Source organism: Sminthopsis crassicaudata, chromosome 4 (genome assembly GCF_048593235.1).
Source record: "Sminthopsis crassicaudata isolate SCR6 chromosome 4, ASM4859323v1, whole genome shotgun sequence".
NCBI lineage: Eukaryota > Metazoa > Chordata > Mammalia > Dasyuromorphia > Dasyuridae > Sminthopsis > Sminthopsis crassicaudata.
This window is the reverse complement of record NC_133620.1, coordinates 334,685,712-334,701,489: the sequence shown is the minus strand read 5'-3', so window position 1 is coordinate 334,701,489 and position 15,778 is coordinate 334,685,712. Positions and strand designations below refer to the sequence as shown.

Below are 15,778 nucleotides of genomic sequence, written 5' to 3'. Positions count from 1 at the left end.
GAAATATCTCTGAGATCACTATACACTTCAACAACAATGCTGTATGAAGATGTATTCTGATGGAAGTGGATATCTTCAACATAAAGAAGATCCAACTCACTTCCAGCTGATCAATGATGGACAGAAACAACTACACCCAGAGAAGGAACACTGGGAAATGAATGTAAACTGTTCACACTATTGTCTTTTTACCCAGGTTACTTTTACCGTGCAACAAGAAAATTGGATTTGCATACATATATTGTATCTAGGATATACTGTAACACATTTAATATGTATGGGATTGCCTGTCATCTAGGGGAGGGAGTAGAGAGTGGGAAAATTTGGAAAAATGAATACAAGGGATAATGTTGTAAAAAAAATATTCATGAATATGTACTGTCAAAAAATTATAATTATAAAATTAATTTAAAAAAAAGAAATATCTCTGAAAGATTTTGTCTAAAATGCAGAGTACAGAATTTTTTTTTTCCACAATAGGAACCAAGGAAGGAAGAAAGGAAAAAAGGAAGGACTTATTAAGAATTTACCTTATTTGAGTAAAACAACAATTGTATGCTAAGTGCTATTATTATCCCCATTTTACAGTTAAGAAAACTGAGTCAGAAGTTAATTTGACCAGGGTCACTCAGTTAGTAAATGTCTGAGACTGGATTCTAACCCCAATTCCTCATATTTTAAATGTGTTTTAAAATGTTGCTTCCACAATGGCCATTTGCCCATTCAGCCCTTTTTCTCTCTCCCCATTCACAAACAGAAATATGTTCAAAATGCTTCAATAGATCTCACAACCAATATGGGTATCTTCCCCACTGCTGGAGATCACAATCTCTTCATTTTGTAAAACTCTTCTTATAAAAATTTCTCATAAAATTTAACCACTTGGCCATGGTCTTCCTCTTGTCCTTTTAATATTCTCTGGGTATCAATACAGAACTTGGGCCATCCATGTGTTATTTCTTCCTCATACTACATGACTAGCCCACCTTCCTTATTGACCAGTGATGTACATGCCACAGAATCTAAAACTTATTTATAGAAAGATTCCAAATGTCCCTATCTTAAAGGAAATAAAAATAGAAGTAAAGGAGCAGTGGCCAGTAAATGACCCACCTTACATTAATTTTTTTCAAATAAAGCATTTATTAAGTACTTACTACATGCCAAGTTTTGTGCTTAGTATTTTACAAAAATCTCAAAAATAAAAATAAATTTCTCTTTTGATCCTAACAACAAACCTGGGAAGTAGGTGCTAATATTATCCCCATTTTACAGATGAAAAACTTGAAGCAGACAGCAGTTAAGTGAGTTGCCTGGAATCATATAGTAAATAAGTATCTAAGGTCAGATTTGAACAGGTTTTCCTGATTCCAAGTACAGGGTTCTCTATCCACTGTATCATCTAGCTGCCTATGGCCCCTGTCCTAGAAAATTCTAAGCAAATTAATTAACTTTTGTGTTCAACCCTTTCACCTCATTTCTTTCTGCCTGATTGCCAAATTCCTCATCTGGCCTTAATCATTCTAGGATCTTGGGACCCAACATCTTTGGGGGTTAAGTGACTTGCCCAAGGTCACACAGCTAGGAAGTGTTAAGTGTCTAAAGCCAGATTTGAACTCAGGCCCTCCTAACTTCAGGGTTGGTGGGCTATACACTGCACTACCTAGCTGCCCCCTTTAATTTCTTTCTTTTTTTTTTTCCCCCCCTGAGGCTGGGTTAAGTGACTTGCCCAGGGTCACACAGCTAGGAAGTGAGACCACATTTGAACTCGGGTCCTCCTGAATTCAAGGCTGGTGCTCTATCCACTGCACCACCTAGCTGCCCCCATCCATTAACTTTTCAAAAGTGATTTAGGCTAATATAGATCAAGATCAGCTGGATTCCAGCTTATTTCTGGGTTCTGTATCAAGTGATTGCATATTTGTTCCCTCTTAATCTCCTACCTCAGACTGTTGCTGAATTCTATAGACATTTCTTTAGCTGTTTTCACATAAACTAAAGTCAACGGACTCTTCACATGGCATCCCACCAATATCAAATTATCTTTCTAGTTTTTTCAGGCTGAATTTCCTTCTAACATTGTGCCAAATCAAAAGTGGACCTCTAAGACTTTCCATTAAGCTACTCATCCTTTCTAACTCAGGTACCTGCCAGTCCCACAGTCACTCTGTCCTTATTAACAGACTTGCTAAGTTTGACCTAGAATATGGTATTTCCAAGAAAAGCTTCCTATGTAACCTATGAGATCTCTCTGCAATGTTATGTCAAATTTCAGCCTGGTCACCTATCATTATTCATGACAGCCAGCTCACTCTGGCTCTCTCTCATTTCTTTCTATCTCTGTCTCTCTGTTTCTGTCTCTCTTTGCCCCAGGAAATCTTGCTTTGGTCCTTAATAGCCTCAGTTTGATTTCCTTTCAGTCTCCTTGCTTTCAGGCCTCTTTTCTCATTAAGGTCTCTGTTCTTTCAAACAACACTTCTTCCTCAATGAGGTATTTGTAAATTAGTTCCCAGGTGAAGTGTCTTATTATGGTATGTGGTGTTTTTAAATGATCCAGGCAATCAGGAAATTCACAGAGAACAACCTGAGTGGTCTCCCCAGCTCTGATCCTGCTATGAATTACCTTGTAATCGCTTAATTCTTTGACCTTTCTTTTCACTATTCACTTGTTTTTATTCTTTGTGTTTGCTCTTAAAATCAGGAAACACTTATGAGTTCACAGTTCAGAAATATAAAAATATTTATTGTCAACTTTTTTTTTAAGTAGCTTTGAATGAATCAATAATCCCAAAACAAAAACAAAACCCAATACCATAAATACCAGTGATGATTTATTGCATTCACTGGCAAGGGAGCTCAACTGAAAGAACAAAAAAACACAAGGTTTATGTATGTATGTGTGTATGCATAATTATGCGTGTATATATATATGTGTTTGCATGTGTGCACGCCTAAGTGTGTGTATATGTGTAGCATATATAATTTGTATACATATAGTTTGCATGTGTGTGAGTAAGTTTAAGGAGGAAGTAAATTGGGTATGGAGTACCTTAGGATTGGGCAAGGAATAGGGGATGTGATATTCTGTCATTGGTCAGGCCTATTCCTGGGAACTATTAATAGGAAAGGCTCTTCTTGGATATGTCATTTCTTGTAATCCAACCTTGATAGATCAGACTACTGCTTCAGCCATAAAGAAGGCTACAGACAGGGTAGGGATTGCAGTACAAGCTGAGATAGGGGCAAGGTAGAGAAACTACAAACAAAAAAGTTTGTTTTGCTTTCTCTACTACCCAGTCTGTAATTCTAAATAAATTAACTTTCTCTCCATTTCTCCATCTCTTTAATAGGCATAGTAATGATTATATACTATTATACAAGGTTGTTTTAAAACTATACATAATATAGAAACTATGATTGCTTTTGTTATTGACTGGGAAAGGAGTATAGCAGCTGAGGAAAAGGAATCAAAGAGGTGTTCTCTCCAACTAGTTTATTGCACTCACTATTTATTGAGTGAGCCAACCTAAGTATATAACAAAGGAGGCATAGAAATTTATTTCAAATAGTAGATAAAAGAGGGATTATTGTCGGTATCCCTGTCTAAAATAGAATGTACCAAAAATTCATACAATATCCAGAAGTCTTTGAGAAGGAAGAAAGCAGAACCTGGGTGATTAACAGAATTCTTTACTGGAGATTTGATCTCCTGGCGGTAACTAAACATACTAACCCATGCCTCTAGTTTCTGTAATAAGTCACTGAGGAAACAGGCCACAAACACCTATATAACTTTTAGTCTCCTCATCTCATCTATCCCTTAATCTGACTGGCCTGCCTCCATTTCTGGGTGTACAGACCTTTGTTGATGACATACAATGTGTTGCAAGCAAATGCAAGTACAGTTCAGTAGGCTTTACAGCCTATCTACCATGCCTCTTTCTGTTGCCCTTTGGGTCACCTATAATTTTGATCTAGTTGTTGGTTATATCTAGGATTTACCCTTGGTCAGAAACAATCCTCAAATATATGTTATTTCTATAAGCAGGATTTATTTTGCAGTGTGAACTCCAAGAAATCATTGTAGCTAAAAGTGAGATCTATTTATAATCATTTGGCGGTTCTCCTTATATAATTTCATCAACATGAAACTTCCTTTACCCAAGCATATCACAAATGGACTCACTGTGCACTTTTTCATTTTTCTTTTTTCTTCCCCCCAAAAGGCCACAATTAAGTACATATGTATGTATGTATGTATATATATATGTATATGAATATGTACCTATACACATGAACACATATATTCACACCTATTTATACATATAAACATGTGCATATGTGTATATATACATACAAACATAATCATACATAGATATCTATAATCATATATCATATGCATCTATGTAAGACTGTACTATGCTTGTTTGTCCTTTTACTCTGAAGGTGGATAACATCATCCTTCATAAGTCTAAGTCTTTCCATAGTTTTATAGTCTAAAACAATATTGATTAATAGGGCTGATGTATAGTGCAGTTTCCTTATTTTTCTCTTTTGATTAAATCTATTTTAAAGCTAACTTAGTCTGAGATTATGATTACTACCCAGGCTTTTTTTTTTTTTACTTTACATAATAAATTTTGCTCCTGATCTTTATGTTATGTTTGTGTGTACACAAATACATTCGAATTCATCAACCAGTCAACAAGCATTTATTAAGTACTTACTGCTATGTGTCAGGAATTCAAGGACAAAAGTGAAAGTGTCCCCTTCCCTAGAGAAGTTCATAATCTAGCTGAACAGAAAAACCTTAGATTGGAGAGGGGGTGGTGTTAGGAAAGGTTTTATATAGGAGGTAAAGCTTGAGTTAAGCTTTTTTACTTTTAGAAGTGGGAATTTTTAAAAATGCAATTTTATTTTCATTTCCAAATTTCCTTCCTCCCTCCATCTTCTCTCTTACTCATTGAGAAAAAAGGTTATAATGTATAATTTGGAGGTTAGAATAGGCAGTGAAAAGCTTTAAAAGCCAGAGAAATTTATTTTTTGTCTTAGGCCCCATAGGGAACATAGTGACAATCAGCCAATACTTAAGGAAAATCCTGATGTCCAACCTCTTGCTTAGATGACTGCCTGGTAAATATGTTCATATTTACTCCAGCAAAACCCTAAAATTCACAACAAACTGACGATGATTAGAAACATTTTTAATTGTGTTAAAGGTGATTTGGAGTGGGGAGAGACTGTGGTTAGAGACTATTGCAACAATCCAGGCAAGAAGTGATGAAGGCCTGAACTAGGGCACTATGAGTGGAGAGAAGAAATGAATCAGTAGAGGGATATGGTGAAGGGAGAAGCATCAAGATTTGACAATTGACTGGACATCGTGAGGTGATGCAGGATTAGGACACTGATGACTGAAAGGATGGGATGACCAAAACCTAGATGACTAGAACAAGGGCACTAATTAGAAAGTGATTAGAACATGGATGGATAAAAGGATGGCAATAATGGGAATTTGGAGGAGGGATAGATTTGAGGTAAAAAAAAGAATACATTTAATTTATTGAATGAAAATAATGTTAGGGAGTTGCCTGTCATACATAACTCAGAGATTACATAACTTATTCTTGGTGATATAGCTATTTAGTAGCAAAGGTGGAGTTTGAACCCAAATGTTCCTAACCCATAGTCCTACCCTTCATCTGTTCATATCTCTGTATTTCTTGTGCTCATTCTCCCTCTCTCCCCCTCTCCTTCTCTTTCCCTTTCTCTCCCTTTCCCTCTCTCCCTTCCTTTCCTTCTCTTATTCCTTCCCTCCCTCTGTATGTTTCTCTTTCATTGTCTCTCTCTTTTTTTTTCTCATAAAATATTATGACAGGTTTTGACTGAAAAAAGTAACTGCAACATTGATTTTGGGAAACTAAATTCAAATGTATACTCTTGTAAAATGATTTAGAAGTGTTTTAACATGAAATACTGAAAACACATCAATCTCTTAGGAAAGGGGAAAAAAACCCAAGAGATTTTCAGTTTGAAGTATGAAAAACAACACTGAAGACAGATATGGTACAGAAGCATCAGAGAGAACACTGCAGTTTTTTCTGTGATCTTGGTATCACTGGGTCAAGAGTCATTTATGGCAGGGGATTTATGAAGTGAAAATTATTTTTTAAATCCAGATGCTCTGAATTCAAATGCTGTCTCATCACTTAATTACCTATATAACCTTGGGTAATCTATCTAATGCTAAATAGTTGTGTTTTGTTCTTTGGGCCTCAGTTTTTCTGGTTCTATAAAATATAGATGATTTTATGGGACCCTTATAGCTTTCTATGTTCATGAAAAGCATTTTAGGAGAAAGAGAAATCTATGGAAAACTGAAGTCTTTGGGTGGGTGGGTGCTTCCCTTCTTTGGGAACACCAGAGCCTCTATAGGAAGGACTGAACACTCGTTTTGTATATCTAGATTTTAATTAGGTCATTAGATGGAAGCTGTGATGGGGCCCCTTCTTCCCTCATCTCTTGTGGCATCCTTCCAGCCCCACCCCCAGCTCTCTCCTAGTCTGTGTAGTGTAAATAAATCCAAAAACCATTGGCAGAAAAGAAGAATGAAAAAAATGTTATTAGACTTTTGCATCTAGGGGATCTTTAGGGACCCTGGAAAAATTCCCTCCCTCTTTTCTCTCACTCTTATCTTTCTCCTCTTCCCTTCTGCCTTTCTCTTAGCTGTTAACTAAATGACCTTGACCTCAAAATCTTAAGAGATGATCTAATCTAATTCCTTCATTTTACAAATAAAGAAATTAGGGGGCAGCTAGGTGGCACAGTGGATAGAGCACCAGCCCTGAATTCAATTCTGGTCTCAGACACTTAACATTTCCTAGCTGTGTGACCCTGGGCAAGTTGATTAAACCCAGCCTCAGGAAAAAAAAAAAAAGGTAATGGATGTAGTTTTTGGAATGGAATGCACAGCAGTATTTGCCTTGGTAAGATTCAACATCATCTAGGTCCCCAGCATCCTTTCATGTATAGGCTAGAGAAGCACAGAAAGAGAATAATCCTGAATTGATGATAAAAATGTATAATTAGTGTGTTACAAGAAAGAAATATAGACAAAATTGCCCTATTTGTGAAACCAAGACCAAGGAACAGAGGTCACAATAGCCTGATGCTAAATCATCATTAACACAACACACATGAAGAAGCAACTTTCTCCTCCTTCCTTCTCTCCTTCTCTCACTAGCTCCTTCCTTCCTTCCTTTCTCTCTCCCTTCTTTTCTTGACCTGGATGGACTCACAAGTGACAGATATACTCCAAAGAAGAAAGTAAGTTGTCATGAGAAGTTAAATCCCAAAGAATCAGCTTCAGGAGATGGAGATGGGTCAGTGCAGCCAAAGGAGTGGAGAAGTGAAGGAAGTAGCAGGTTGGAAGCTAAGCACTGCCTGACTAGCATGCATTTCTTCTATGCCCATGTCAATTGTATGCTGCACTGCTGCACCCTTGGGAGCAATTACCCTCTGCTGTTGTCATCATCATTCTGCCCCTTTCTATGAGCTACCCTCTCCCCACTTGCCTGAGAACTGGGCAGAGGCTATCTGAACCCTTCCCATCATTTTAAAAATTTCTATTCCAATAGCTTTCACAAATATTTTTCAGTCAGTGTAGAAAACTAATATGAATTTGAATGAAAAGGTCATACAAGTGCCAATCAAGTGTCTTTATCTTATAAATATTGTCTCAGCTTAAAACAACAGGACTTGTAGCAGCTCTGATTTCAGTGACACGTGAATGTGTTGCAATATACTTTGATAAACTGCATACTTTGAAAAGACAAGTAATTTCCAACTCATGCATGTGCATAAGGAATTGTTTTGCTTATCAAACAGAGACATTTGTAGCACCCTTGAACTCTTCATGAAATAATGATTGATAACTACTCAAATACAAAGCAAATTATGAATTGGATTGGCTTAAAAATTTTTTTTAGCTGTATGTGGATTTGAAAGAAAGTCATATTTTCAGGTAAGGCAAAAAGCCATTGTGGTTTAAAGAAAAATGTCTTAAAAGAGATTTCTAAAAATGGTTTTCTTTGGTTTGAAAACAGGAATTGTTTGCATCAGTGAAATAAATGCCATCTTTGTATCATTATATTTGGGTTTTTTGTTTCTTTAACACTGTGTATTCAATTGTAATTCTTTTTTATTATGCCTAGTCTAGTTGAACCTGGGACAGACTTAAGAAAGAGCCACTTATTAAAGTGATGGCATTAGAGGTTTGTTTGTTTGTTTTTTTTTTTTTTTTTTTTTTTGTAATGCAGAAAACCAGAGGATTTTTTTAATAGGTTATATGAATTTTTCAAAATTATGTGAATCTATTTGGGTAGCCAAGTAGTACAACAGATAATAGTGCTGGACCTAGTGTCAAGAAGATTCATCTTCCTGAGTTAAAATCTTGCCTCAGATACTTAATACCTATGTGAGATGTGGTTAAGTCACTTAACCCTGTTTGGGTTTCCTCATTTATCAAGTGAGCTGAAGAAGGAAATGACAAACCATTCCAGTATCTTTGCCAAGAAAATCTCAAATGGGGTCATGAAGGATTGGACATGACTGGGAAAATGACTGAACAAAAATAAATATGAATTTATTACAATAAGGTTTGACTACTCACAATATGTTTTTTCTTCAGTGTTTAAGGCTGCTTATAAAGATTTCTAAAGGTATGATAGCTAGACAAGTTTTGTTACATTTGTTATGCATTAATAAATCACACTTATCACTTGGGAAAAAAGATATGAAATCAGAGATCACTTATTGGGATAGACAAAAGAAGACTGAATATATACACAAAGTTTAGTATATAAATAATTAAAGCCAAGGGGTTAAGTGGAAAGATAATACTTGGGAGGAAATAACTGTAAACAAAACAAACTTTTTCATCCTGAAGGAAGAGAGAGTTATAAATGAGAAAGGAGGAATAAAAGCAAAGAACTACAATTTAAGGAGGTGCCTGAGGAATGGTGGAAGAAACTGTGGTATATAAATATAATGGAACATTGCTGTACCACATGAAATGATAAAAAAACAATCTTAGAGAATCCTGGGTATATGAACTGAAACAGAATGAAGTAAGTAGAACCAAAAGAACAATTTATGTGAGGATAATTACAGAGTAAAAAAATAATTACTGAAAACTTAAGAAGTCTTATCAATTCAATGACCATGCCTCTGGAGGACCATAATGAAGCATGTTACTGGCCCCCATATAGAGATAATAGATTAAGGATTAAAGAAATATATACTTTTTTTCTTGACTATGTTTATTCATTCTATGGATTTTCATTTTTGTTTTTTTCTTGGTTAATTGGAGAAAAGAGCACTTATCAATAATGACGGAAAAAAAGGTCATTGAAACATTTTTAGAAGCATACAGAAGAGAACATAAAGGAGTTCAAAAGAAAGGAAAGTTTTGAAAGAAATATGTAAATTTTAGTTTTACAAACATATATTTCTCTATGTTAAAAAGCAAGTGGAATGAAATGGAGATTCATAGTTTCAGAGAGAATCCTCTTTTCGTATTCTGTGTATACAGAGATGCTTATTTTTGGTGTCTAGGTTTAGAATTTTTTTTTCCAACTAAAGAAGATATTGGGGCAGCTAGGTGGCGCAGTGGATAGAGCACCAGCCCTGAATTCAGGAGGACCCCAGTTCAAATCTGGTCTCAGACACTTAACACTTCCTAGCTGTGTGACCCTGGGCAAGTCACTTAACCCCTGCCTCAGGGGGGGAAAAAAAAAAAGATATCAGAGAGGCAAAACTCATTTTTGTTAAAATGTAAATGATGTGGCTTGTTAAATTTTGTCAAATGCCCCCAAGAATAAAATATCTTTGTTTTGGAGGAAGTGGATTCCAAGGATCCAATACTGAGATACTAGTATCAGGAATTTGAAGCAAGATAATAGTATTTTGCTGAAAAATTCCACTGATCAGAGAGTATAGATGAACTTTTAGTACCACATAGAAAATAAGAAACGTGAAGCATCTCAAATAAAGAAGAAATTGGAAAGCAAGGTAGAAAGTCTATCAATAATCAATCAATAAATATTTATTAAGCATCTAAGATATATGCTAGGCATTGCACCTATGAATATATAACAAATCATGATTTTCTTATTTTAGATACATAGAAATGGGCACAGCTGACATCCATGGGTTGATAGAAAAGAAACATTATAAAAAAAAATTGTTTCAAAGAAAACTGTTACTTTAAAATAGCAGCTTAAGAATAATAGAGCACAGTGTCTGTTCCAGTCAGCACAGGGAGTTCCTGAAAAAGGTTCTGTTTAAAGTAGACACAGAATGGAGAAACTAAATAACTGCTTAGGACTGAAAAGAATCCAGTCCAGATAGTTAAGTCAGATACTTAAACCATACACAAAAGTTAGAATCTCTGCTCTAGAGCTCCCTGAACAGAGAAGCCAGCCAGAATTTAGAAATACTGGTAGTAAAACTGTAATAGGCTTACATACAGATGTAGAAAGGTCAACAAGTGAGAAAAGAATCCTTACAGAAGCCAGTCTATCAATAAGCTAAATTATGATGTTGTGGAAGAAATGATTATCTCTTCAACTAAATATAATTCACTGTTGAATTATATTTTGCTAGGCTTTAAAAAATGTATATGCAGTATTATGAATGTATTGCTATTGTTATTCAGTTGTATCTGACTCTGTGACTTCCTTAGGGGGTTTCTTGGCAAAGATACTGGAGTGCTTTGCCATTTCCTTCTCCAGTTCACTTAACAGATGAGGAAACTAAGGCATATAGGGAAAGTGACTTGCTTGGTGACATAGCTAGTAAGTGCCTGAGACTGTAGTTATATTTAGCTATTATTATGATTGCAATACCTAGCATTATATCCTTTTTTTTTCTCCTTATTTGAATCAATAAATATTTATTAAGCACCTACTGTGTGCCAGGCACTGTGGTCTTAAGTGCTGCTATTTGAAGCAGCCTGACAAGTGTTGCTCTGAATTATGGTAAGTGTGTTGTGTAGAATATTAATGTGGATTTGATATATTTTAAAATCATTTTTGGGGACTAAATTTTTTGACTGTGGGGAGAAATTTAACACTAGCTTCTCCAAAAACTCTATGTAAATATGTATTGTTATTGCATCTTTGAGAAGCAATGGAACTTTGGAATGTCTGTTGTTAACTGTCATTCAACTGTCAACAGTTCAGATGTAATTTTATGAAGAGTCTGAAGAAACAAGAGCTTGACTGATGCTCTGGAGAGATTGCTAACTATGACAGATGAAAAGAGGCTCCAGGAAAAGGATTAAGAGAATTGATTTCCTGAGAGAAGTACATTTAATCCATGGAGAGAATTTTTGAGAAAAGATTGCCAAGAGGACTCAATAAATTTGTGTTTTCAGAATTGAGCGATAAAGATAACTGGCCACAATGTTTCTCACAATTGATACAATGGGAACCTTTTTTATATCTGGTTTGCTATACTGATAATAAATAGTATAGCCAATAACCTTGAGGGAGAAGGGAGAGAGCAAGAGAGACAGAGAGACACAGAGAAACTGGTGAGGTTTCATAGCTAATGAAGGAAATATAATATTTCAATTTTAGTACTTATCAGAATATACTGCTTGATCACAGTAGAAGCAGCAGACTTACAATATATTTATAGTTTTCCCAATAGAAGACAAGCTTCATGAGGGCAGGGAAATTTTCATCTTTATGTATCCATGGCACTTGTTACAGTACCTGACACACAGCATATGCTTAGTAAATGCTTATTTAGTAAAATGAATATTGAGAAGCAGTAAAGACATATATAAACTAATGGATAGTAAAGTAAGCAAAGCCAGGAAAATAATGTATTACAATGTGAATATACTAACACACACACACACACACACACACACACACACACACACACTTTTTTTTTACACACACACACACTTTTTTTTTTACACACACACACACTTTTTTTTTTACACACACACAAACACACACACACACTTTTTTTTTTTTAAATTTAAAAATTAAAAAAAAAATTTTTCACCCCCCCCCCTGCCCCTGGGCTGGGGTTAAGTGACTTGCCCAGGGTCACACAGCTAGGAAGTGTTAAGTGTCTGAGACCAGATTTGAACTCCGGTCCTCCTGAATTCAAGGCTGGTGCTCTATCCACTGCGCCACCTAGCTGCCCCCATTTTAAAAATTAAAAAAAAAAAAAAGATATACAAATGTTTTCTTCACTTTTTGGAGTTGAGAGACCAGGGATGGAACAATGATTAAGGTCAGCAAATTTTTTTTTCTGGATTTGTCAATTGGCTTTACTCAGTAGTTTCTTCTCTCCCCAACCTTTGTAAACTCTGACTGCTCTTTAGGAAAAGGAAGGGATACAGATATGGGGAAATATCAATAAAAATCTATTTTAAAATGCTTGTTGATTGATTGAACTCTTAGTACAGCAGTTTCTTTTTGCTTATGATACATTAGGTGTGTTAATGGGAAAGAAGGGCCAGTTAGGAGAGCGGCTGGGGAGTAGCCAATCTAGAAATGTGGGATTAATCCTGAAACATTATCGGTAAATGCTTTCAGATCATTAGGCTGGAGAGCTTTCAAGCATTGGAAGGAGAGAGTAGAATCTCTCTGTACAGCTCGGACTAGTTATGTCCTTTACTTATTTAGTACTGTTATATGTGCTTTCATTGTATATTGTCTTGCCACTACACTGGGAGCTTTCCAAGGGGAGAAATAATTTCATTCAATTTGATTCACTCCAACTCAACAAGCATTTAATAAATCCTAGCTACTACATACAAAGACTAAATGGAAAAAAAAAAACACAACACAGCTGCTCTCAAAAAGCTTACATTCTATCAGATCTGGAGATCATGATGAATGCTGGGCTGTAAAAATGCAACACTAGTCTCAAAACCAGAGACAGAGTACACATCATCTTGGGAGGTAAGGCTTTTAGGATTGAGATTGAACACTGGAAGATGTTTTTAAGTACTAAAGGCTTTTCTGAATCAGCCTGTAGGAAGGTGGAAGAGATAGAGAGGGAGGGGAAAAGGAAAAGAAAGCTGTAACTCACAACTTCTGTAAAGCAGGATTATGACAGAATAGCATTTAAGGGAGTCTGGGATTTGGGATTTGGCAGTCACAGGGAAGGTTATCTCGAGGTAGTGAATCCATAATCTCCCCCAGCTACCTCAACAACCCCTCCCCACAGCTGTATGGGAGTCTTGTCCCTCACTGCCCTCCTCAACCCCGTGTCCTGCATATAAACACTTAATCCTATTTGTGTATTCATTCAACATCTTCATCCCATCCACTGTTACCAGATTAATCATTCTAGAATAGCACTGATTATTCACTAGGCAACAAGGTGCCACTGAGAATCTTTGAGCCTAGGACTAAACTCTTTGGCCTAGCATTCAAGATCCTCCTCATGTAGCTCTCACCCTATTATTTTTTTAGGATCATCTCCTAGTATTCCTTATCCATGTACTCCAGCCACAATGCAATTCCATATGCTTCACATCCTCTTTAAAATGCTGAAATTCTTCTCATCATTCATGGTCTAGTTTAAAATCTTATGAGTAGCCTCCTCTGAGGCAGGGCACATGAAGTGATAAGAGAAGTGGCTGTGGGCCAGGAAACCTATTGCCAGGTTATTGAAATACTTCAGGTGAGGGGTAGTGAGTGTCTAAAGTCAGGTAGTGACTATGTGAATAGAAGGGAGGGGACAGATGTGTATTATTAGAACCAGCTCAAATTTGGCACTTAAATTTTCAGTGTGAGCAGGATTGATTTATTGTTTTTCTAATTAGATTTAAACAAATGATAGAGATACATTTTTCTGGAGGAGGTGAGGAGGAAAAGGAGGTATGGATGTTAAACATTTACAGGTAAAATACCCTCTAGGTCTTAAGTTACCTTTTCCCTAACAGCAATTCAAACCAACATGGTACAGCATAGTACTTGGTATGAATTTATGCAAATAAGGTAAATGCTTGTTAAATTAACTTAATTCTTTTTATCCTTACATCCTTTCCAGAGATGTCTTAAGACTTTTGTAAATATCTTGAGGACAAGAGCCTTGTTCAAACCCTTCTAGGAAGTACTCAAATTATCACCACTGACAACCATCTTTTTTCTCCCTCTGTCTCTCTCCCAATCATGGTTAAGTGACTTGCCCAGGGTCTACAGCTAGTGTTTCAAGCCTTACTTGAACTCAGGTTGTCCTGACACTAGGACTCACCTAACCTGCCCTCCATCATCATTCTGAAGATCTGCCTGAAATTCAGTGACAGCAGACCAGTATTCCGCCTCCAGTTCCCTGCCCAACACCACCTCTCTCTCACCTATAATATTCCACATAGGTGGTCTTGTTGGCCACCTCCGTCAGCTCCATGCTAACATCCCTCCATATAGGTAGGCCTGAGAGCTGTAGGATGATGTTGCCTGACATCTGCTGCACAAACTTCAACGTCTGGATGTAGTCCCCCCGGGTAGCGAAGATCTCATTGAGCCGTGCCAAGTGTTGTTCCAGGTTCACCTTCATTTTCAGGGTGGTGCCTGACACCTGGGAGTGGGGCAGGAAGAAGAGAGGGATGTGAGAGACTGTCAAGTGTGGGAGGAGACAGCTGGCAGTTGTTGGAGGTATGCAATGCAGACAAACACTTTGGGTTCATTGTGTAGGAGGAACATATATTTTTTAGCTTGTACTGGTCAAAATTAGGGGTTCTTAGTTTGGGGCCCATGGACCCTCATAATTATCTGTACATAGATTTCAATCTGTGAAAGTAAAAAGATTTTAATAAACCATATTTCAATGTAATTGGTTTCTTTTGTAATTCCCTGTTTTTTATTTTATGAATTTAAAGCATTCTACTGAAAAGGATCCCTCATACTATCAAAGGATTCCATGACACAAAAAAGTTCAAGAACCTCAGAACTAAGTATATACAGGACTATCTCCATCTATAAAATGAGAATGAGATCTCTCATGAAAGAAATATACAGGGTTATGGTAAAATGGAATTATAATTTATGCATATACTAAGAAAAGGATGGGTTTTTTTTGGTAAGGAAATCTCTTTTCATCCAAATGCTATTCAATCTTTTTATTATTATTATTATTATTGCTGTTTTTGTTGCTATTCTATAAAAGTACAATTAAAGGCCTCCTTAAAACGAAGCAAGTCAGATCTGAGGAAAAATTGAAATGAAAATTCAAACTCATGTGGTATTACTTTTTAAAGTACTCATTTTTAGTACCAGGAAATTATGTTATCCATAGCTATAGATATTCATTTTGCATTCAGCTAAGTCATGTGTTACAGTAAAGATTCAAAATCACCTCTGGTGGTTTCTAACACATGAAAGACACAAATTCCAAACACATTTGGGTACAATAATTAAACTATGCTTCAGGAATATAAATGGCTGATCCCACTTCTGGAAGTGGAAGTCTGGGAGGAAGAAGGTGCTTCAGGTACCACTCCTGGGTCAGGTCATTTCACAGCTGCTTACCCTCTTGCCCATGAGTGAATCCTGCCCCCTCCAACAGCAGGTTGGCAAAAGACAAATATAACCAAGTTCTGTATAACCAAGTTTCCTCTGCTATGTTCCATATCTAAGAAAGGTAAGGGGTGGGGAGTGGGTTTGAGGTATAAGTAGGTGGAGAAAGAAGCTTCCCAATTTGACCTAAACCAGATTGTTTTCCCCAAATCTGGCTGCTTACAAGA

The 15,778-nt window shown here is 36.4% G+C and overlaps 1 protein-coding gene across 1 annotated transcript in view; it reads right to left on the bottom strand.

Annotated features, from left to right (window-relative positions):
* TTYH2 (tweety family member 2) overlaps positions 1-15,778 on the bottom strand; it is an 83,603-nt gene that overhangs the window by 30,078 nt on the left and 37,747 nt on the right. Inside the window, exon 4 of the mRNA XM_074260676.1 lies at positions 14,393-14,613. Coding sequence (XP_074116777.1) covers positions 14,393-14,613 — 221 coding nt within the window. The remainder of the gene's footprint in view (positions 1-14,392; positions 14,614-15,778) is intronic.